The sequence below is a fragment of the Synchiropus splendidus genome, chromosome 7 (assembly GCF_027744825.2).
Source record: "Synchiropus splendidus isolate RoL2022-P1 chromosome 7, RoL_Sspl_1.0, whole genome shotgun sequence".
NCBI classification, from domain to species: Eukaryota; Metazoa; Chordata; class Actinopteri; order Syngnathiformes; family Callionymidae; genus Synchiropus; species Synchiropus splendidus.
In genome coordinates, this window is record NC_071340.1 from 10,244,688 (window position 1) to 10,266,987 (window position 22,300).

At 40.4% G+C, this 22,300-nt stretch overlaps 1 protein-coding gene across 1 annotated transcript in view; it reads right to left on the reverse strand.

Annotated features, from left to right (window-relative positions):
- Positions 1 to 1,165: 1,165 nt before the first annotated feature.
- Positions 1,166 to 22,300, reverse strand: part of oxct1a (3-oxoacid CoA transferase 1a) — a 46,085-nt gene continuing 24,950 nt past the window's right edge. Inside the window, exons 12-17 of the mRNA XM_053870345.1 lie at positions 21,546 to 21,618; positions 18,924 to 18,999; positions 10,158 to 10,247; positions 7,697 to 7,777; positions 2,916 to 3,017; positions 1,166 to 1,762 (exon numbers count right to left, since the gene is read on the reverse strand). Coding sequence (XP_053726320.1) covers positions 1,727 to 1,762; positions 2,916 to 3,017; positions 7,697 to 7,777; positions 10,158 to 10,247; positions 18,924 to 18,999; positions 21,546 to 21,618 — 458 coding nt within the window. The 3' untranslated portion in view covers positions 1,166 to 1,726. The remainder of the gene's footprint in view (positions 1,763 to 2,915; positions 3,018 to 7,696; positions 7,778 to 10,157; positions 10,248 to 18,923; positions 19,000 to 21,545; positions 21,619 to 22,300) is intronic.

Below are 22,300 nucleotides of genomic sequence, written 5' to 3' on the forward strand. Positions count from 1 at the left end.
CAGCGAGACGTCCACACCCACCGAGATGAATTACATCAGAACGCAGCAATTCAGACCTGAACTGTTCATCCGCGCCATGCGCTTGTGCGGAACTTCAACTCATTTTAGCACAAAGATGGACAGCAAATACTCTTTTGGCTCTCTAAAGATATGACTCATATTTATTAGGAATTCATTCTGGAGCAGGTCAGAGGTGCGCGAATGGCCATGAGGCGCATGCGAGTGACTCAGTGAAGGATTTGACAGTGAGTCACTGACTCATTTCAACATGTTAAATTAACTGTTTGGATATGAGTCTGCAGGCGTTTGCTTTCTCACCAGGGCTGCATCAGTCCAGGATCCACAAATATGTGGATGACAATCCCCCCAAAATATTTTTTTAAATAAACATCTGCATCCAACAGTCGCATATCTCCATGAAAGAAAGGGTTTTTTTCTCCAAGTCCTGCTTAAAAAGGGCACCACGTGTGTGGCAGGGAAACGAATCATGACTTTAACTCACATGTGAAGTGAAGGAAATCCGCCCACTCATCATTTCAACAAACCCATTTCCCCCATGCTTACAACATAAGCAGCCTCCGGCAGTGATAAAGGTTCAAATACTTAGGGTCTCTAATCGTGAAGGGATGTGTTGGAATAACATCAACAGCCGGTGGCAACTTCTGCTGTCACTTTCTTGCACTTTCCTGCTTGATGATCCAACCCACTTGATCTCCCTGAGCCCCTCACCCCCACCACCACCAGAGGCCATCGGGTGAACGCTCCAGTTATGTCACTGCCCCCAGGTGACGACGAAGCCTCTCCACTCGGGTAAGAAATCACATTAAGAGTGTCAGCGTGAGCCCACCTTCATGGCCCCATTTATAGAAAGCCGAACCCACGGGCGGGCGGTTGATGCTCTCAAAGTGGGGGACTCACCACGTAAACTAACTGGACCTAGAAAAGCGCACATTAGACCAGCACACATCAGCCAAAAGGCATAACTGCTCTTTGAATGAACCAGCAAAGGAAAGTAGTTCATATATTATTATTATTTTCACAGAAATGAAAGAATAAAATGAATTAAAAATTTAAATCAAAATAAAATATAAGTCAGAAGAGAGGAAATGAAAAAAAATCTAACAAAATTTGCTTGCCAATAATATATAATAATAACAACAAATGACCAGTTTGATTATGTTAGATCACCCGCTTCATTGAATTTTGGTAATAAAACAAATTTTTGGAATATTCAAATCCATACATCAGATTACAGTCAGCAACGGACAACATCAGTCTAAATGTTCAAAATATGATTCGACCAGTTTTATTGTATGTTTGACAAAATTAGAAAGGCATTGAGTTTGTCCATGTTTTGTCCAGTTTTTGTACAGACAGAGTTACAGTTTTATTGAGATCCCATTCAAGTGCCAAGAAGCAAAAGCTGCTGCGAGGACTGCATGCATGTCTGAAGTCACTCTTTTCACTCCAGTGTTGGAGCATCGATCATATTTTAAAGACAAAACAAAATGTCCAACATGGCCGCCTTCTTTTCCTGAATTCTTTTTCTAAAGAACAATCAGACCGACACTTTAGGAATTCATCTAACAGGTAGAGAGTAAGACAAGTTGAATCAGGCTTCTCTGTTAGGAGACCAAAGGTACCTGCTGATTTAACTGCTGAGGACTACACAGTTACTGTCTACATTCAAAAACACAAGACTGACAAGCTTCTCTTTTATTCCTCCTTAGATTTGCTGCATGGGCTTCAGATCTGGAGACACCTGGAAGAGAAGAAAGACGTGTTCATATCAACATCAGCGTTGAGGTTATATTCTCTTAACAACACGGGCAACAAAAATAAGGCTTTAAAGAAAGACTGACTCGAATTCAGAAGTTTCATTTTAAAATCTACATACAACACATCCTGGAATGTGAAAGAATGTTTATGTTGACATTACATTTTATTTGATTCGTTCAACTTAAGATTTTAACTTTAACCCCAAAATTGAAACAAACATCAGTTCACCAAAAAGTTAACATTGTTGATCATTGGTTTACTGATTTATTCTCTATCTATTTCTAAATATTTTTTTGAATCTCATTATTATTATCTATGTATTATCTATTAACCTGTTACTACTATTTATTTTTTAATTATTTCGTCATGATATTTATACATTAAGGATATTATTTACTTGTCTTGTTTCGTTTGATAACTACTGACTTCAATTTCTTTTTTAAAGCTGATGCTTTTTGGACATCTTTGATGTGACATCTTTGTTGAATACATTTAATGTCTTTGGTATGTCTGTGTTGAGTTGTCATGCTGCTGCTGCTGGGACTAATAAAGGCCACCTCATCTAATTTAATCTAAAATACATTTGCATTTTTATTGAGTTTGTGATATTTGGTTACAGAAGGTAAAAAAATATGCGTGGGACCAGAATAGTTCCGGCTTAGAGAATGGGAAGGAATAAAAACGTACAAAAAAAACTTCAGGCTGAAAAAAAACAGAATTGGAAAGGGAACATTGGGAATTGCACAGCAAAATCGTATTTTATCTATTTTTTTCTGCCTTTTTTTAAATTGGAGTTTTCTAGGGAAGCAAATGCAAATGCCTCGCAGAGAAGTGGAAAGACAAACATTGAAACTGTCAGGCAGAAAAAGAAATGGATGTAAAAATAAATATATACATTCTTTTTTTTTCCCACTAGCAGTGTAAGATGGCACTATTTTACCCCATAAATACGGCCCCTTTAAAGAAGCCGTTACGCTCAACAGCACCAACACATGGTGTCAAGATAAGGAGGTCATAATGTTATAACTCTCGGTGTACACCACCGTTCTGCTGTCATCTGATGAAATAGGAACCAAAAAAACACTTGGAGAAGCTGCTGCGGTACTAGATTGAGCGTAACGTGAGAAATGACTTGCCTCAAAGGGAGCTCCAGTGCAGGCCTTGATATCCTCGGGAGTGAGCCCCTCCCAAATCTCGATCAGAGTCAGGCCTTTTGTCTTATCCACATCAAACACGGCCTGGCGAAAAGAAGCAGGAAGATGAAGTGAGACACGTGTCGACAGAGAGACGACACATGGCTGCAAGAGTCAGCGCTTTAATTGTGTGAGGATGTTGGATGGTAGTAGAGGCAGCAGGGGGGCTTCAATTCTCTCTTGACCTCTGCTCCAGTAGCAACTGAACATGGAAGCAAATTAAACTTAATGGCTGCAGTCAAGGTCAGCAAAGGTTCCACTCCTGAGAGGGAGCACGAGATGCTTGAGGAGGACAGAAGCGCAACACAATTACCTCACAACTGCAAGGCTGCTGCTGGAGTTATTGCTCTATGTTTCCACCTAACATTATTGCTGGTATTGCTTTTGATGACGACTGTAGTTTTAAAAAGTTATTAAATGAATTTAAACTATTATTATGATCAATTTATCCCACGTTTCCACACCAGGGTCATGAGGTTTCATAGATGCTAGTCACTACAGGAGTTTTCTGTGAACGGTGTTGGGACTCTCCCATAAAGTTTGGGAGAAGAGCGTCGTCATCCAGTAGAGACTCAGAGTAGAACCACAGTACGGTAGAAGTACAGGCTACATCACAAAGTCTGGCCGGTGAACACCTCACAAAGGCAGTCTTCACCTCTTTGCTGCCGTTGAATGAGCAAAGCAAAACGTCTGGATAAACCACTGAAGAAAAGCTAGAATTAACCTCCCAAGGCAGCAGACGTCCTTCAGTCACTCACTACAAATGTAAACTTCATTACAATGGCCTCAGTGTGAATGACTGAATGAGTCTCTTCAGATTATTCCAGGCAAAGATTCATGGCTTAGATGCAAACAGCCAGGCTGTCAAGAGTCACACCATTAAGGTGTCAAGTAAAAACGCCCTGCCCTGAACACAACGGTCCGATAAACACGGCGCATGACATTAATTCACTTTTAAAAACTGTGACCAAGAGCTTAACGTGGCGCCACGTGTTGCCAATGCCGGATGAATCACATTCATATTCCGATAAAGCCCGTCAGGATTCGCAGCTCATTAGATCCACACTTGCGTTCACACACACACGCGCACACACACATGCGCGCACACTGGCGTGGCAGCAGGCAGAGCTCTCATTCCATTATTACAAGACAGATGGAACGTCAGAAATAACAACAAGATATGGGTAACAGGTTTTTGATTTGCAACCAAAGTGTCGCAAGTCGTTATGTAAAATAAATATCATCATTATGACACTGATGCGTCATGTTTACGATGGCGGATACATATAATTTCATCCCTGCACAAAGATCAACAACCGATTAAATAATCACTTTCATCTCATATTAAATTTGAAACAGAACGCACACAAGATGACTTCTCATACCTCTCCGTGCATATGTGTTTTGGCGATTCATCATCGATAGGCAGCCATGCTGGTGACCTACAACAGCGTGTTGGGGACCTTCCGCACAAGGTTGGGTTCAAATCCATTAGATCAGCTCGCTGTATTTATATCCTGTTCTCAGCTCCGAAAGTCACCAACCTCATTAACGTAATTGTTGGAAGCTGTCTGCACTGGACCGTGCCAGATGAACGCCTCCAGGCAAGGAAAAAAAATACAATGTACAAAACTACTTGAAGGCTACTTTTTCTTCTTTTTTCTTAAAAACCTCACCAGAAAATGTAACTTTAACTTTCAATTCCAAATGTCACAAGTGAAAGTACAGGTTTATTATCCTACTGAACATTTGAGTGATTATGAAACCTAAGTGTGAAAATACTAATAAACTACCATCAGACCGATAGAAAATACACAGAAAATACAACAACCTTATCAAAATATTATGTGAGTTATAGAGCTTCTATACTCATTTGAAAAAAACCCAATATATTTTATTTCAATCCCAATATTTCAACAATATTTTGATGGTGTTGTTACAATGCTTTGGGGCTTTTTTACGACTTCAGAAGGTTTCTGATCATGCAAATCTAAATCAATAAATGCTCCTCAAAACTTGCTTTGGTCTTGTAGATACCACACTTTGAATAAAACCATTGCATACAAAACAGTGGTGGAGCAGCACCCGAAAAAACACTAAAACAAAACAGAGAATTGAACGCTGCCAATAAAGACAATATAGGACACAATGAATCAAAGGGGAAAGTTTGGATATTGTCGGAAATGGTGACAATAAAGATGTTAGTGAAGTAAATCTCTCTCCAATCTGCAGCCCAGCCAGAATGCGTGACTTGAATTCCGCGGACTTCAGTCACTGTGATGTTTCTTTCAGCATTTTCCCTTGAAAAACACGCCCAGTACCATAACATTCAAGACCATTTGTGCCATCCGTTTGTTTCGATGTTTCCACTTTGTTTCAATACATTTGATCACCTGAGAGTTCATCTTTTAAAAGAGACAATTTTTTCCAATGGCGTGATGATTCTCATTTAATGCGCTACGATCATTAACATTTAGCAGACACGCTGCATTCTGACTCTTTTCAAACCAGTAATGGCTTTGTTTGTGGGGTTGCGACATGAGCTCGCATCTTGGAATAACATTAGGACAGAGACATAAATCTTACCAGACAGTGACCAGCAGAAAATGAAATTAAGATGGACATCACCAGGCTTATTAAAGTTAGCTTCTGCCCTCACGTCTCAGGCTCTCATTTCCTTCAGCCGACGTCTATACTCTGGGCCACTTCCACTGTAACACATTCCCGCAGCCCAAATATTGACTGTGCTGTTCGCTAATGAGAACAAATTGGTTTTGGCTGAGGCGCTGCAACGTGGGATGAGGAACACAAGTAACTCAAACCAAATCACTGGTTAGCTTGCCACCTACTATAGGAGGGTGAACATGTCAGTCACAGTCCAGCAGCTCTTCTCTGGCTGGCTGACAGGGAGTCAATCTAGAAATGCTACTGTTACAAGGACTGCTGCAATTGGAATAAATGCCTGATCATAGTTGTCTTGCTCAGTTGGAGCTATATTACACAGATTATTGATCAGGTCGGTGTCCATGCACACACCTGGTCCCATCGTCTTCACATGTCTAGGCTGCTTTTTGCGTCCACGTCCATGTTTACTCCATGTGACATGGCCAGTCAACTCATTCTTAATAACTGTGAGTCTTCAGGCAGCGCCTGCCACAGGGGCTGAAGCGGCCAATACAACACAAAACACTGGTGTGAATAACTGAATAATGTAATATCCTCAGCTAGAACGTGTTGCTAGGTTAAGAAAGGCGGTTTAGTCCATTTATTTTGTGGATATAAGGCCCCTGTGTTGAACACACAGAATGGGGGAGGTGATGTCGGAACAGAAACTTACAAGAGAGCTCCAGTGGGAGCCACTGAAATACGCACAACGTGGACCTTTAAGGACAATTACTTCGATGATCACAAGAGAGTCTGAATATATTAGTATCACAAGGAGTGAAAAATGGCACGTTAAACGCCATAATAACAATGTTATGATGAAGTTCCTATAACAGCTATGTGAAGAATCAACCATTTAAATAGTATTCTTAATGAGGAACTTCAATAAATGTCAATGGTTGAATCAAAATTTCAAATGTCAATGCATCTATGAATGGATCAAGAAAACAGTTTTGGAAGCAGCCTTTTGATCAGCTATACTTGGACAAACAATAATAGTTTTTATTATTAGCTTGAGCAAGTAATTCCTCTTTGTGTTAGATAATGTTGGAATTTGTGAAAAAAAAAAAAAGCTAAAGTTGATATGAATAATTTTATCCAGCATGAAAATCACATCTACTGCTGTGAAATATGGATCATAACGAAAACACAAAGAGAGGTGAGAGAAACACCAAAGCTGCCAAAACTGAAGATGATGGCATTATTTGAGAGCCTGACAAACTGACAATCATGTGTCAGTATTTTTGAAGAGCTTCCAGACTGAAAGACAGATTATGGAAAATCAAAGCATTCGGACAAAGCACTTTGATGCAAAACTAAATTGTAAAGAAGCAGGAAGTTACTATAGTCAGTAGTGTTGTGGGCTGCTGAAAAGAAATCAGAGGCAATGAAACAAGCAAAGTGGAAAAAAAGGGGAGCAAGCGGTTGGAAGGGCTTTAACCTTCATAAATGTTGACAGAAATCTGCTCCATATGAACGCTGCGTAGTCACAACAAAAGCAGTGGAGCAGATAAGCGACTTGGGGAGTTAAGGAGAGAAAGCCACAGTTTGATTTAGAAGGTCTGGATTTTATCAGACTGAAAGACAAAACAAGGGTCTATGGAATTCATAAAACAATTCTACTTAAACAAAGTGCATTTGAAAATGGTGATAAATCAGGAGCTTAAATGCTCGCTCGAGCAAAACCACATACAAAGTTCGCCAATTTTCCCTTCACTGAATGTAGAGCTTGTCAGGGATAAAATATCCAGGAAGAAATAAGTGCTGGGGGGTTCCCCACAAAATATCATCATTACCATTGGCTTGTTTCTGAAAAGCATTTATTCCTGACTTGCATTGGTGTTTGGTCGCGACCCAAATTTGTGTGTGACATCATTCTCATATGCAGCTTAAGGTGGTGTGACAGGCTTGTTGACAGAACAGCCAGATGACAGTACAACATGAGCAGGAGCATGTTTCTAAAACAGGACATTGCAGCTATAGAAAATAAATAAATAAAAGGTGGTGAAAATCAGTTCAATAGCTATAATAAAATGAACGAACCAAGAAAAAATACAGACCTTTTCGGTGATAATGCGGTCCACACACTCCTTTCCTGTCAGAGGTAGGCTGCACGTGTCCAAAATCTTGTGTTTCCCCCCCTGAAAAAAAGAGATGAGTGCTTTCATGAAACCCTCAAGTAAAGGTCAAAATCACTAGTATTGCATCGTAAGGCTTTACATTTTAGTATTCATGTGATGATGCAGAGTAATCACAGCCCCAAAGGTGCTTGTGTTTCATGTGTATGCGCGAGTACATCCAGGCGCGATCTATAACGAAATGCGCACATTCAAATGCTGTGGAGAGCTACCTATCACGGCGCGTGCACACATCATGAATGACAGCCTGCCGGAGGCAATGAATTCCAGCTCACCTGTTGTACCATCTGGACTTTAAATGGGTGCCAGACAGGCTCCCATTAGCAACACAGTGTGCTTGTATGAATACAGTATCTCACACTGCCCTTGCATCAAATGGCTGTGGACCTACAGCCAGCCAGATAAATAGTAACACTGGCTGCTTAAGTCAGGAAACACCCATGGGATACGACCGCCATGTTGACTAATCAGCCGATTCCCAAACAAATCCATTTGCATCTGGTAGAAAAATATAACAGAAATAAAGAGGGCTTCAACTCGACCATGCGGCCCTCACCAACAACACAACTCAATTTGGGATGTAAAGCTTACCGGTATAAACGCTGAAATCTACAATCTCTAGTATTACTGTCTCTTAAAAACAAAACAAAAAAAAAAAAAACGTAGTTCTCAACATTGAAAAAGCAGGAACTAATATTTTAGTGTCGGGAGTCAGTTGGAACCCGTAATAGAAGTGAACGGTTTTACAGTTTTCTCCCGCAGGAAGGATGCATCTGCAAATTGAGCACATCAAACGTGGGTGGCATTTAGGTTATTGAATCGGTCAAATATACAGTATGTAGTTGACTTAATAGAAATATCATGTAAATCTGTGTGTTGTTTTAAAGGCTTTCATTCTATGGATGGGGTGAATGTAGAGCAGAGTGCTGCCGTGACAAGCAAGGGAGAGGGAGCCCGCAGCATTGCCGGCGTTACATTAGTCAAATATATGGTTTTGAAACAATAACCTCGCCTCCGTTGATTCACATGTCAAATGCAATATCATGACCTGACGTGCAGCATCAGACCCACTGATGCTGGGAGCTGCTTCTTCATCCTCAACAGTGACACAAATCATACTGCAGGCATTTCTGTTCTCCATATGTTTACATTCCATTGCGCTTTTCTTAAATTTATATTCAATTTGTAAAAGCAATACCCTATTTATTTTGACAAGACATAGTGTGCTTTATTTGATTTGCCTGCTTAGTTAGTGTTGTTCTAAACACAACATTTCTTTTTAGTAAATAAAACGCACTAAAGTGATTTCATTGTGTTAAAGTACTATTTTTGACTACATTACAACAACACCACGATAATGACAATTTTGCTCACGATAACCGTGACGTTAACTTTTCATACCATTACATCGGTATATACTACTACTGTTTTTTATATTGAACACACAAACAAACAGTCCTCAAATGTTTTGAAAGTGTTTGATAAAATAGAAATGAACTAGGAGGGAAAAAATAATTGCAACATTAAATACAATAGACGAAGATACAAAAACGTATGATAAAAATGAAGAACATGAACAGTTTTTTATACGTTACATGCACTGATGATGTATATTTTAGGGCGATGTCACCATAAAAGCAACACACCGTGAGCACACTACATACATTGCATCTAAGATGAGTTGACATCAACAATGGGTTGCAACAGATGTATACTGCCATTTTTTAAATAATAATGGAAAAAAAATAAACATACAGTATCAGACATCATCAGCTGACAGCAGGAATGCCTGGATGCACCCCCTTGAGAAAATTTGATAGCCGCGAAAATATTTTAAAGACACTGGCACTCTGGCCACAATGACAAATTCCAACAGGTTAGTAAAGCACCCATTCATTATTATCTACCTGACTGGATTAAACAGGTGGCCCACGAGAATGTGTCAAAAGTTGCATCATTTGCAGCTACCAACATCAAACATGTTTCATATAAACATGCAGACTGAAGCAGAGAATCGGAATTATAACTAAACCCTAACAGCCAACTCTACCACTGCAGCTTTCCTGAAGCTTTGACTATTAATAGAGCTGTAGCATCTGTGAGGCTCAAGCACCCATAACTTATACATCGATAATTTCTGTTTCAGCTGTCTAGATTTTTTCAACTTGGTGAAAAGGTGACAGTCTTGTTAATATGTTTTCAATTTCTGATTTTAATTATTATTTTTAACCGTTTGTCTTTTTTTTTTTTATCCGGGCTGCATAGAAAATGCTGTCAATGTTGTTTGCAATTTTAGTATCATGACAACCCTGACAGACTAGACATTGAAGCCGAGTTACTGTCTTTGGAAAATCACTGGGTTACCGTATGACACAGGGCTTACCTTTGCTGAGTGTTCCATAGTCACCACAACCTTAGTTCCAGCGCTCGCCACCAAGTCCATGGCTCCACCCATTCCCTTCACCATTTTACCCTGCAAAATTTGAAATACATGGACATGTATCATAATATACCACACAATGCTAGTAAATTAAGACGGCAGGCAACTCGGTCAGTTCAAGTTTCTCTTAGGCAGTTGGTCCAACCTAGAAGTTGAGCTTCTCAACTAGCATCAGGCAAATTCACTTGGACGTCGGCAGATGAAACACGGCAACATGAACACGGCGCTGTGGTTCATCAATCATTACAATGAAATTAATTCTAATGTTTGACTTTTATTCAGTTTTAGTTAAGCTTGAACCCAAAACAAATTGATCATCTTTATACTTAAGCAACACAGCAGCACCGACTGCAGTGTTTGCCACCGAAACTGGCTGCAGCACCACAATGTGCGCTTCAAAGAGTCGTGCCACAGGAATTACGAAACACGCGAAGAATGACAATTACTGAGTGATCAAAGCTGAGTGCTTTAAAGGCAAACATTTCTCAGCATTGTAACTTCATTGCTCGGCTTGTCAGCTGGTTGCAAGAATTATACAAATCTGCAGTTCATTTGAATGATAATGCCATTATGAAGCTCTGAATACTCAGTGAATAGCTGTTTGTTTGGTTGGCAGTTAAACAAAAACACAATGTCCACGTGCAGCACTCAGAGCAAAGACAGGAAAACAATATCTGGTGTGAAAAAACAAAATGCAAAACAAAACCAAAAGAAATCCAGATTCTCAGTCATGTCCTTCTAAAATCACTTAATTCAGTCAGAGACATAGAAGAACAGAAAGCTTTGAAAGCTGCCTCATTATTTGTCTCTGCAGTCATAACCTTAAACAAACGCACTTAAATTAGACCCCAATACATAAACATGTTCACATGAGAGGACAGAAAATCGCTCCTGCAGACCTGCTGGGTGGCTAAAAATACCTTGAAGCCCTAAATGTTTTCAGAAATGCAGGTTTCCAAATAGAGAGGCTGACAAGCAGATACGGCCCCAGGGTGAAGGCTGAGTAACCAAATTAAAATCCCATTTGCTCATCAATCATGCGAGCTTTGTTCTCTCTGCTCCATAAACAGAAGATGTATATGCCAAATGTGGTGCATCGTAAAAATGCAGACTCCCTCTGAGGCGGGGGGGGAGGGCAAGCTGGGTGGGAAAGATATCAACAGGAAACGCTGGAAGGATGGAAATGGTGTACCAGTGGTTATGTGTAATTTAGAGGAATATTTACTGAACCGAATTACATTACAATTACACTTCAATGAATGTGACAGTGTGTTCATTCCCCAGAGAAAAAAACATCACACTTTTGGTCCTGTTAGAATAATGAATCACTCTGTGTGCGTGCAACTGTTAGAGTGCCACCTATGGTCCTGGAGGTGAAAACGGGCTGGAGCTAAAGCACCACGCGGAATCTCTCTGTGAACATCCCTGGCATTTGGTGAAGGTCACATGTTCTATTGTGAAAGAAAACGATGAATGAGCGTTAATTGTATTTTATTTGGACTGATAAATAGCTCCAGGCAAGTCTCCTTTGATTAGAGTATATTAAAAAGAGTATATTCAAGGTTGAACCCCCATCAAAAAGATTAGCACCTGACACTTTGATTATAAGAGCCCGACAAAACGCGGTGGCTGTTCAGGAGGGAAATGGACGTCGTAACATCTTTAATATTAAGGATTCAGCAGCTGGCAAACCAGACCATGACTGCACAAGACAGAGTGGTGTTCAATCCTTGCTACATGCAAAGTCTAATGTGAGTTGTCAATGAGTTTTGGTATTGGTATGACTCCTAATGGCATGCACTGTGTTATGTATAAAAACTGCTTTATGAATATACAGCCAATAACTGTAATAGATTTCCACAACATGGTAAAATCCTTTTATTGTTGCTTTAGGACATATATACAGCAATATCGAAATAATGTCTGCCAAGTCATTTTATGTGGCCCACCAAAGTCTAAAATACACAACTTTGCTTAAGTCTAAATTAAAATTTAATAGTGATTTTAAGGACCGTTTCACACTCTATCTTGAGACAAAGTGCGTAAGAAGAGATGTGAACACAAGCGAGTGAGGTTCTGGCCGCGGACTTGAGAGCTGCACCTTGTCTTGGGAAAGGTGGTGAGGTTCTTGCCTCAGGTGATTCGCCGTTAGATGCCGTAAACTACGTGTACATCTGGACTCCACACAAACATGATAAATGCCGGGCAGCAATGGGTCTGATCGCTGTCAACTTTGTTCAAAAACAACTTCGCAAACTCCCTCAACACAGAGGTGTGCAGCCGGGAACTGCAAGAAATTGGTGTTGTGGAGGAACGCAGCGTACTGGGACTCATGTGTGCGGATATTTGATAACTCACGTGTTTTCCCTTTATTAGGCTGACAAACACCTGATTTTACTGACAGACAGCTTTGCTTAAATGAATAATGCTGCACTATACGGTAATTGTTTTCACTGCTGTGATCTCAATGAAATGCAGCGGAGGAAGACGCTGATTTTTACTGAAGATCACCAGACTATTCATTTCTTCCTTGTCATCGTGGGTCACAAACCAGCTATTTTGTGCAGAGCGCTGCCTGCTGAGGAGGAAAAAAGGACAGGGTGGCGAATTGGGCTAAGGCCACCCGGGACAGTGTGAAACCGCCCTAAAAGCACCACAAATCAAGACACATAAAGGTGACAGTGTTCATGCCTTGCCATTCCATGGACAGTTTTCTTGCAAATGGAGATTAAAAACAATAAAAATTTGAAGCAAGATGGTAAAGCGGTTGTTGGACACCAACATCGTACTTAATCTAGATTCACATTTCCTGCAATAGGAGTGCTAGACGGGGACTGCTCAATGCGTACGTACTGTAGTATGTCTGTCCTCTCCGTCACGTCAACTATGGTGGAATTTGCTAGATTGAATTTGACCTCCAGTTTTGGAGTTTGGTCCCAGAGAACCAATCAGGTCACAAATTTAAATGAGCTGAATAGACAGCCGAAAGCCATCGCAAGATTACTGTCACCAAGCGCACCTCGATGACATTTTATTCACATTGCAGACATAGAGTATTAAAAACACATCTGAAACAAAAAAGAAAGTTTTTTTTCATCCTTTCTTCTTAATTCAGGTGCAAAACCCAACAATTTCAGTCTGCATTCTTTCCCAATGCAGTATGCAAAAAAATTAAAATAATATCCATGTTACATTTATTTCCAATGACATGTATCATCTGACTACCTATTATAGTACATGATGTAGTTCAAGTTTAGTCTTTAACATCTGTCTAACTGTATCCCAGTGATTATCACAGAACATCGTACAGAAAATTATTACCTGGTAACTATAATGACGGACTACACGCTCATTTCATTAAAACTAACTTGGCAGTAATTATAAAGAAATATGAAGGGGGGATCAAGAAGAAGGTAAGAAGAAATACCAAGAGTCAAATCAGGAAATTGTCAACAACTGAACTCTCAAATGAGAGCTTTCCACATGAAATTAAAATGTCAAAATGGGCATAAATGAAAAAGAAAAATCCACTAGTGACCCGAGTTATTGCGAGAGAATTATCAAAGAGAACAAATACATTATTATAATAATAATAATGTCCACAGACGGAGGCAAGCAATTCAGTCCTTTATTTATCGAGCTTTGAAGATAATTACCTCGGTGCTTCGGCGGAGTCTCGACTCGGCTTTTAATTTCTTCACAGCGCAGACTTCATTTCAACAATTTGCACAAATGCTCTTTTCAATGACAATTTTGCACTAGTTAATTCAACAAATTATGAGATTCAATTACCGAAGTAACATAAAGAAAGGTGTTGCTTCATGCACGATCTGAAGAAAAACAAAAAAAGCTGCCAGGATTATACTTTCATGACGAATGACGCTTGCTCTCTTGCATCACCCGTTTCTCATTTACAGAGACTTGTCAATTTGGGAAGCTTATATGTACGCGAATTAAGTAGATATCAGAGAGAATGTTAGTCGTGGAACATCTATTCATATAATGGCTTTAAAAATGAAAGGTAATGTGTAGGACTGCAGGAGGCGGGATCGCTGATGCAGAACCACCATTGCACAAGACCTTTTCCTATGACAGGCTGCTGAGATGACACGTATCATAACGCGGGATGGCAGAGACAATGGCATCGTCGAGCTCAAACAGCGTCGAGGCTTTCGCTATTAACATTTGTTAAGACATCATGTGGAACGGCAACGAAATGGATGCTAATCCAGCGCACGGAATGGCTGTATCAGGAGAGGCAAAGAAAATACAGGCATACACAAAGCCATTTTTAAGTGAAAGAGATAAAATTATATAACCACGATACGACGATGAGGAATAAAGCAAGCCATTTCTCCCCCATGTTAGAGTGCTATTATCTTTAAAATGCGAACCAGACTATAACCTTGACCAAAAACAATACCGCTCAAATGCTTAAGCTGTTGAGGTCATCTAAGCAGGAAGTTCTACTGAAGTTCCAAAATACTCTACTGCACTAAAATCACCACGAGACAACTTGTCATGCGCTGCATGTGTTGCAGGCTTAGGGGTTGCTGGCATTTTTTTTGTGTGTGTTGCCATGGAAACAGAATACATTTTCCACATGCGCTGACTTGAAGCGGCAGCAAATCCACAGAAAATAACCCCCGACTCCCAGTTCCCACCTACCAAATGGCACCTTCCTTTGGCTGCTATCTTCTCAGGGAAGTCTCCAATGGTATATAGGAATGGCTCTCAATTTAATAACATAGCGACGGATGGCAAATTGCTTGGATGCCCGCCATCTGTTGTTGGAGCATGGGGAAGAGTAGCTGCCTGGCGGGCAGACAATGAGCCCAAAATCTGTATTGGGAACTTTTTCAAAAACTTCCTCTGTCATGAAGATAAACAGAATAATGAATCAAGAGAAGGGAGCATCCACATTACTCTTCAGTAACTTCAATCTCTGCTCCTAGAACGTCCGATCGTCAGGTCTTACTGATAAGCTTTGGAGCGCATAATTCACCTGGCGCTTGTACGACTCCGAAACTTGTACACGATATATGCCAGCACAAATTACGATCAGACAAAGGTCTTCATTCAGTTCCACAAGCTTTGCTCAAATTAAGATCAGGTCAACAGAGAGAGTTTATTTGAAAACTTGGTTTTTGTCAGGGTTCTCCACATTTCTCACAGATAATTTACTATCTCAATTGAGGTAGGATATTTTCCAACACCGTCCTTAAGAGAGGAAATGAGCCAACAGTTTCATTGAGGTGATGTAATGCTTCATAGCAGCATTTCCTAGCAAGACGATTGTTGTCAATCCGAGAATGTGTCGCTTTCAATACAGAACTTGCATTTGTTATGCAACTCTTAGTTAAAACAATACTAAGCGGAGGAGTTTATTAATGAGCTTTGCATTTTTTGGGCACATTTGATTAACTTGGGTAAGAAAGAGAGAAAAGTATCCAAGCCTGCTTCAACAAATGAATCAAATCTATGGGATATGTGACGTTTGCTATTGACTCGCTCCTTCTCTGAAGCTGCCATCTGGCCTGATCATGGGCTAACTGCATTTTAATAGTCAGTCGCTTAGCAGTCAGACAGCATCCTAAATTATCCTGTAAATTATACAAGTCATTTTTTAACCCACTGCTTTTTCAGATAGTCTTCATCCATTCACTTCATCCACTTCTGTTTAATAAGGATTAATAAGGAATAATCCTTGGGTTTTACACTTAAGTGAGGAAATGTATTAATCCCAGTTTGACTTTAAAACAGAGCTGCAATAATAATGTTGGCAGATTAATACAGCCGCACGATCGCACGGCAGACATATCTGTTTATTACCCCAATCTCCCTCCCCATCGATTGTTTTTATGGCAGTTCAGGGCCATGAGGAAACATGAAAGCATATCAAAGCCCTCGACTGGAAAATGCTCATCTGCAATTTTGCATATTAAAACGATTGAAAATCGACATAATCACACTAAGTGTACAACATCCCAGACTCCGACATGAAACATTTCCAATTTCACGCCGCATGCCCATCTTTAGTTGGCGAATCATTTCCATTATTACACATGGTTGCAATTCTCCACATACATTCTTTCAAAGGCAGGAATAATGAAGACTGACGCCGCACTGCGGACAATGCATGTGTGTCTGTGTGTGTGTTTATGCTGAACAAACTGCCCAGCAGTTGAATGGTTGAACGCGATAAACCAGCGGCTTTTAAATGAAAGCTTGGTGACAGGATGGCAGCGTCTGCGTTACAGGCTTAATTAAGCAGCTGATAATTAGTGTTCATCTCAGACAAACAATTATGACTGCTGAGGTTAAGGCAAAATAAATGACACAGAATACATTTAATCAACACCTCACACTATTCTTATGTGCAGTGAGCTGCTTAAGGCTTAGCTTAATGTGTCACTTGACCCGTTCAACCAGTTACGGTTGAAACCAGCTCATTCAGACTTGAACATCAGGCACTTGAAGGTGGCATTTTAGTTTTGATGGGAAGCCATTAAGCAAATTGCTTTCATAATTCTATGGGAGGAGCGGTTTATTACAAATCTCTGCCTTGTCAACCAGGTAGGGATTGACTCTGCAGGAAGCGATTGTGAACAAAGGCCTGACAAAGCAACATCTTTGAGTAACCCCAAAGACAATAGCAACCCCGAAGTTGACAATGATTCTTGCCTCAGCAGGAAATGTCATGAAAGGACAAGTGTTTAAATCCGGGATGTCAAACCAGTTGCAGGTTTTTGTTCCAACCCAACAGCTTCACCAATCAGGTGGCCCATCATCCATCGCAGCTTAAAGCTGCTTGGTTTTACACTCTTCTTTTTCCCCACTCTTGCCACCCTTTTCTGCACCCTCTCCAAGCTGAATACCCTCGGGCCTTCTGCATTCATCCCTCCAAGACAAACTGCTTCCTTATAGTTCATCACAGAGTAAATTCCACACATTCCGTTTCCGCACTTGGGTCCAGTTCCAGATCGTTGAACTGACTGAAGCTACATCTTTGGTTTCTGATACCAACCTGGTATAAACAATCACTTCCTGCCTGCAATAAAAGACCCCCGACAAGCTTCCGAAAGACTGCTCAGCAAAGACCCCCACTTAGGCATCAGTCTGTCTTGGCTTGGTCCCCTACTATAATGGAGAAATGCAGACCCCCTACAAGCCCGCCAGGAGCCTCAAGTGGGTCCCCACTTGATGCCACTAAGTCAAGACTTAAGTAAGCATTTTCTGTCAGGGCTCCTCAACTCTGGAACACCTCCACTTTTAAAACACTCTTAAAACGTATTTCAATTAACTTGCATTCACATAAGTTGCGCCCACATCCAAAGGCTTGGTACCTCGGAAAAATTGATGGAATTGATCTGTATGAGGTGAACTATGCTGTAAACTAGAATGAATGAGTCGAGAAGGAAGGCTTTATCGTTGATTGATAACAATGATGAAAGTGCACAATATATGGTTTGATGTAATTTTTGATTAAAACAATCCACAAACTCAAAATAAATCTCTTGTGAGTGAAGAGAGATGATTGACTTCTGGCTCTTTTTGTAGCCTTTACCTACAGGTGCTAACGTGAGCGCTGTTGTTGTGACACTTGTGAAGCAGCATAACACGAATTGTTTAAATGACATGAACTTGAGATGTTAAAAAATATTCAACGAACTCCAAATTAATCTTCAATGAGTAAAGAGAGACAATTTACTTGATCTGCTTTTTGCCCTAAACTAGCTAGCATAGCTAACACAACTGACATTACTATGTGCTACTTATAAAATAGCGTAACACATGCTTTAAATCAGATCCCATATAACCAAACTTGCAGTCATAAAATGCACACACCAACGAGTGTTACACAGCAAATGTGCAGAGTTCGACAGACAAATTTTATGAACAAACAGCACTTTGAGCTGGCAACAGTGTTGAAAACAAACTTTCCAGTTGACCTAAACTCCCACAATGCATTGCAGTTTTTCCACTCTGACATCAAAGATACCCCGATAGGAAATGTATTCACATTAAGGAGCTCAAAGCGCAGTTTCACTCATGCGTATTCACAGCACTTCCCCCCCCGCATGGCTTCAAAACCCCACAAACCCTATTGTTGTCTACTCATCTTATAACCTGATCTATTGCGGGATGAATAAAGGCATTGGCGCTGTCAATATCAAACGCAAAGTAATTAAACAAAGCACCCAGAATTTCATTTCTGTAAGCTTTGGAGGAGGTGGTACATTTCAAATGAGAAAGCAGTATCTTGTCGTCCCTAAGCTATCTGCATGCTAGAAACACAACATCAGAGCCGGACTCCGCCTACATGGTGAACAAGCCTTTTAATCGACTCTTGACCTTCATTTCCATTAGTAAAAGAGCAATTGACATCATGAGTCATTTAGCAAGAATTATTCAACAAACCTTATACACAACAATTTGAAACACTCAAGAGACATGCAGCCCCTGAAACTAGTTTAGCCAACAAGGCTCTTTTCTGGCATTTTTAGGATCTCTACTGGCACTCACCAAACTGAAAAGAAAGCTAATTTTCCTGTGGCCTGTGATGCACTGTCCAGTGTCTCGAACTGCCAGTCCACATATTAAACCAGAAATAACACAGACATTGAATGCTGACATTGACAGACATTGACCGTTTTTTTCCTTGTCTCGGGGGAGAGAATTTGAAGTACCATTCAAATAAAAACATACCGGAATCATCCAGTTGGCCAGATCTCCATGTTTTGACACTTGCATGGCTCCCAGCATTGTCAGGTTGACGTGACCCCTGAAGAAAAGGAGACAAGCAGGATTACACAGCTATCAACTCACTTCAGTGCCAGAGCAAAAGTTGCAGAGGCTATTGTGATTTCATTGAAGTAACTCTTTTGTTAAAAAAAAAAGACTTTTGCAGAGAGGGCATGTGGTATAGTATGTAGAAGTCAGGAGCACCCTAAGTATGTGCTGGGCAGGACATGTTTGAGGACAGTGGTGAGGTGTACTGTAGGAGTAATTGAGGGCTTGGAGGTCAGAGTGGGATTAAATCAGGCATCAGCAGTCAAATATGCACTATAAGATGAGGTTAGGGAGGAGTCTCCGTGGACTATGATGCTATGATGTGTGCTGACGATATAGTGATCTGTGGTGTGTGCCATGATTATAAGTGTCAGAAAAAAAAATAGAGGAGTCCCATGTTGCTAGTCGTTGCAGGAAAGATACCCACAATCGACTGATATGGAAATAAGCAGCACCCGAGGATAGTGGTCCAATGTGGTCCAGCAAGTACAATGTTTCATGAGCAGAAACTTTCCTCTCAGATAACATCCTCATTTGGCAGAGAAGGCCAGAGATCCAGAACATATCTTTCTATATCAAAGTTTGATTTGTTCAGAAGCAATTTGTTTCCTGCGCAGGTTTCATTTATCCACATGCGAAGACTGTCTATGAGTGTCTGTCAAAAAAAAAAGGTACATTGACGATGGTACATCGCAAGCTTTAACATCGCTTTAATGTTCCACCTCAGAACGATTTGCATTAAATCAATTTTATCCTTTGTTCTTTCATAACCCGCAGTTCATGGTCCAAACTGATGAAAATTGATCGGTAATAATGGCATGAACTCAGCTGAAGAGTTCAAATCAAGGCTCCACTGCCGCCCAACTTTCAACAGTAAAAATGATGGCAGTTGAAATCCCACTGCAGATCCCTTTTCTTCACGACTGCACATCCGAGCTAATGTAATGTAATAACAGTGTGCGTGCCACTGATTTTAATGACACACTTTCGAGTAACAGAACACGCTGCGGCAGCGCCGAGACTTTCATCATCGCAATCATGATTGTGGTTCTGTGCACTATTTGTTTCTAGAGATCAGATGTGTAATTTGACTGAAGTGCTTCTGGCAAACTTGTATTTTACATCACTTCATAACAAATCTCGAGGAATAGCTATTTTCTTTTCAAACTGCATATGCATTCGTGCATAATTACCCTGGGGGTATGGGATTTTCTGCTCCAGTTTCCATATTACTTCCAATTTATGTATTATATTCAAGTACTGTTTTCAGTACCAGAATTACCGGACTATCAAGGGAAACATGAAAGATATCAAATGGGTGGATTTTTATTATTATTATTGTTTTGTTTTTGTTTTTTTTTATCAGATGGCAGAACATTCTCCACAACTAAGGTCAAAGTCAGTAGCGAGAGGTTGACAACTGGGATCTATTTGCTGTCAGAGAGAGCCTTGACAGTTTGACACATTGTGGCAAGGTTCTTTTTGGGTGGTTGGAGATGGAGATTATGAACTGGACATTTGACCTAACTGTGCGGCTCAGCCTCAAGAATGTATGCAAAGCAAAGCAAGTGAGTCTCCGTAATGTTCAACAGCATTAAACTGAATGCTGAGAGAGGTAAATTGCGCAGTTAGTGAGGCACACCGAATACAGACTCTGCTCCACTTCAAGAGCTACTTGAAACTGTGTTCGTCAGGTGCTCACAAGGTGTCACCTAAATATAATCTGAAAGTATATGAACAGCTATGCCAATGTTTTGTGCTCCATGGAATTGTATTAGTCAAAAAATGGCTGAAGGCCTTATTTTGGTTTTCCAAATTTTCTGAACTTTCCTACTCCAGACACGTCAGCCGGCTCTGAGTCAGGCTCTACAACATACGGCCAGTTTTTCTGTCCCAGCTGTACATGCTCTGGTGGAGCCCTTGCATGCAAGATGCCTCGCCAAATCATTTGCTACGGATGGTAGAATGACTCTCGGCAGCAAAAAGAGAGACATGATCCACCATAAATGCTTCCCATATCGCTGCTTTTTTAATTTTCGATTTATATAATGATAGAAAACTGGCCAGCTGACCCGATAATAAAATAATTAATTCATATAAATGTATTGAAGGTTTGAGTACAAAAAGAAAAATGGTTTCAAAGTTTAGGACATGGAAAAAACAAATGCAGTTTACTGTTTTGTCGAACAAAATATAAAGACAAAGCTGGCTCAATTTGTTGGCTGCCAGTATGGCTTTAAGCATTATTTATGAGTGTTATTTGATTTCCACTGGGTGGACAAACAGAGCCGTGGCTGCAGGGAGGACGGCTGGGCAATCTTAGACAGCTGGCAAATCAATGAGGAGCAGGGTCTTTGGGGGTATTGTCAAGGCTGCTGTCTGAACTGATTGCGGAACCGTCATGTGTTAATAGCCGAGGGTTACAAATTGTGGGCATCGTAAAAATAGGATATTTCTGTTAGAATTTAAACTGTCAGTCAGTCGAACAAATGAATTGCGTGCATCGTATATTCAGACTTTGTGGAGTTAAGGCTTTACCCCCGGATCATGGCAAATGACTCATCACTGGAGAAATAGGCGGCACCAGGCAGAACCGTCACAGTCTCCTTTCCTGCAAAAGAGAATCACTATCATTACCTTAGGACAGAAGACTGATTTAGTGACTCACTTAATGCTGATTTACAAGTAGATGCACATAATGCCTAAAACTATCTGCTGAGCAGATCAACAAAATTGTACCAAATATATTTTTATGAAATTGACAAATTTCAGTGAATCTCAGTGTTGGAAGTGACAGTGAAAGGTGAACAAATAAAAAAAGACACCTTATCTAAATGCACCATGCAATTTCATTTATTTTATATATATTATCAAACATACTTAACTTAAGAATGGATTTCAATGAAAATTTCAGGATATTTTAATGAGGAAGTAAGGAACGGATCAATACATTTTGGTGGTGTTCTGGTTTACCATCTGGATACATGAGTCTCTTGAGGATCCCTCACACTGTGGTGTCAAAAAAAGCTAAAGCTTGAGCTCCATTGCCTGTGTGCACTCAAGGCCTATTTAGGCTCCCTTCATGTACGGATTTGTGCCGTCTGTTTCAAACAATGTAACCATCAGTGATCACATGCTTCGATCCGTTCTTTGTATTGGTATTGCAAAGCACCGATATATCCACCGGGGGAAGCCCGCAGTTTATGACAATAACACTCCAAAACAAACATGGGGGCTCTGAAAAGGGGAAAACGGAGGCAACATTGGAGGGGGCGAGGTCGGTGAGGACATTA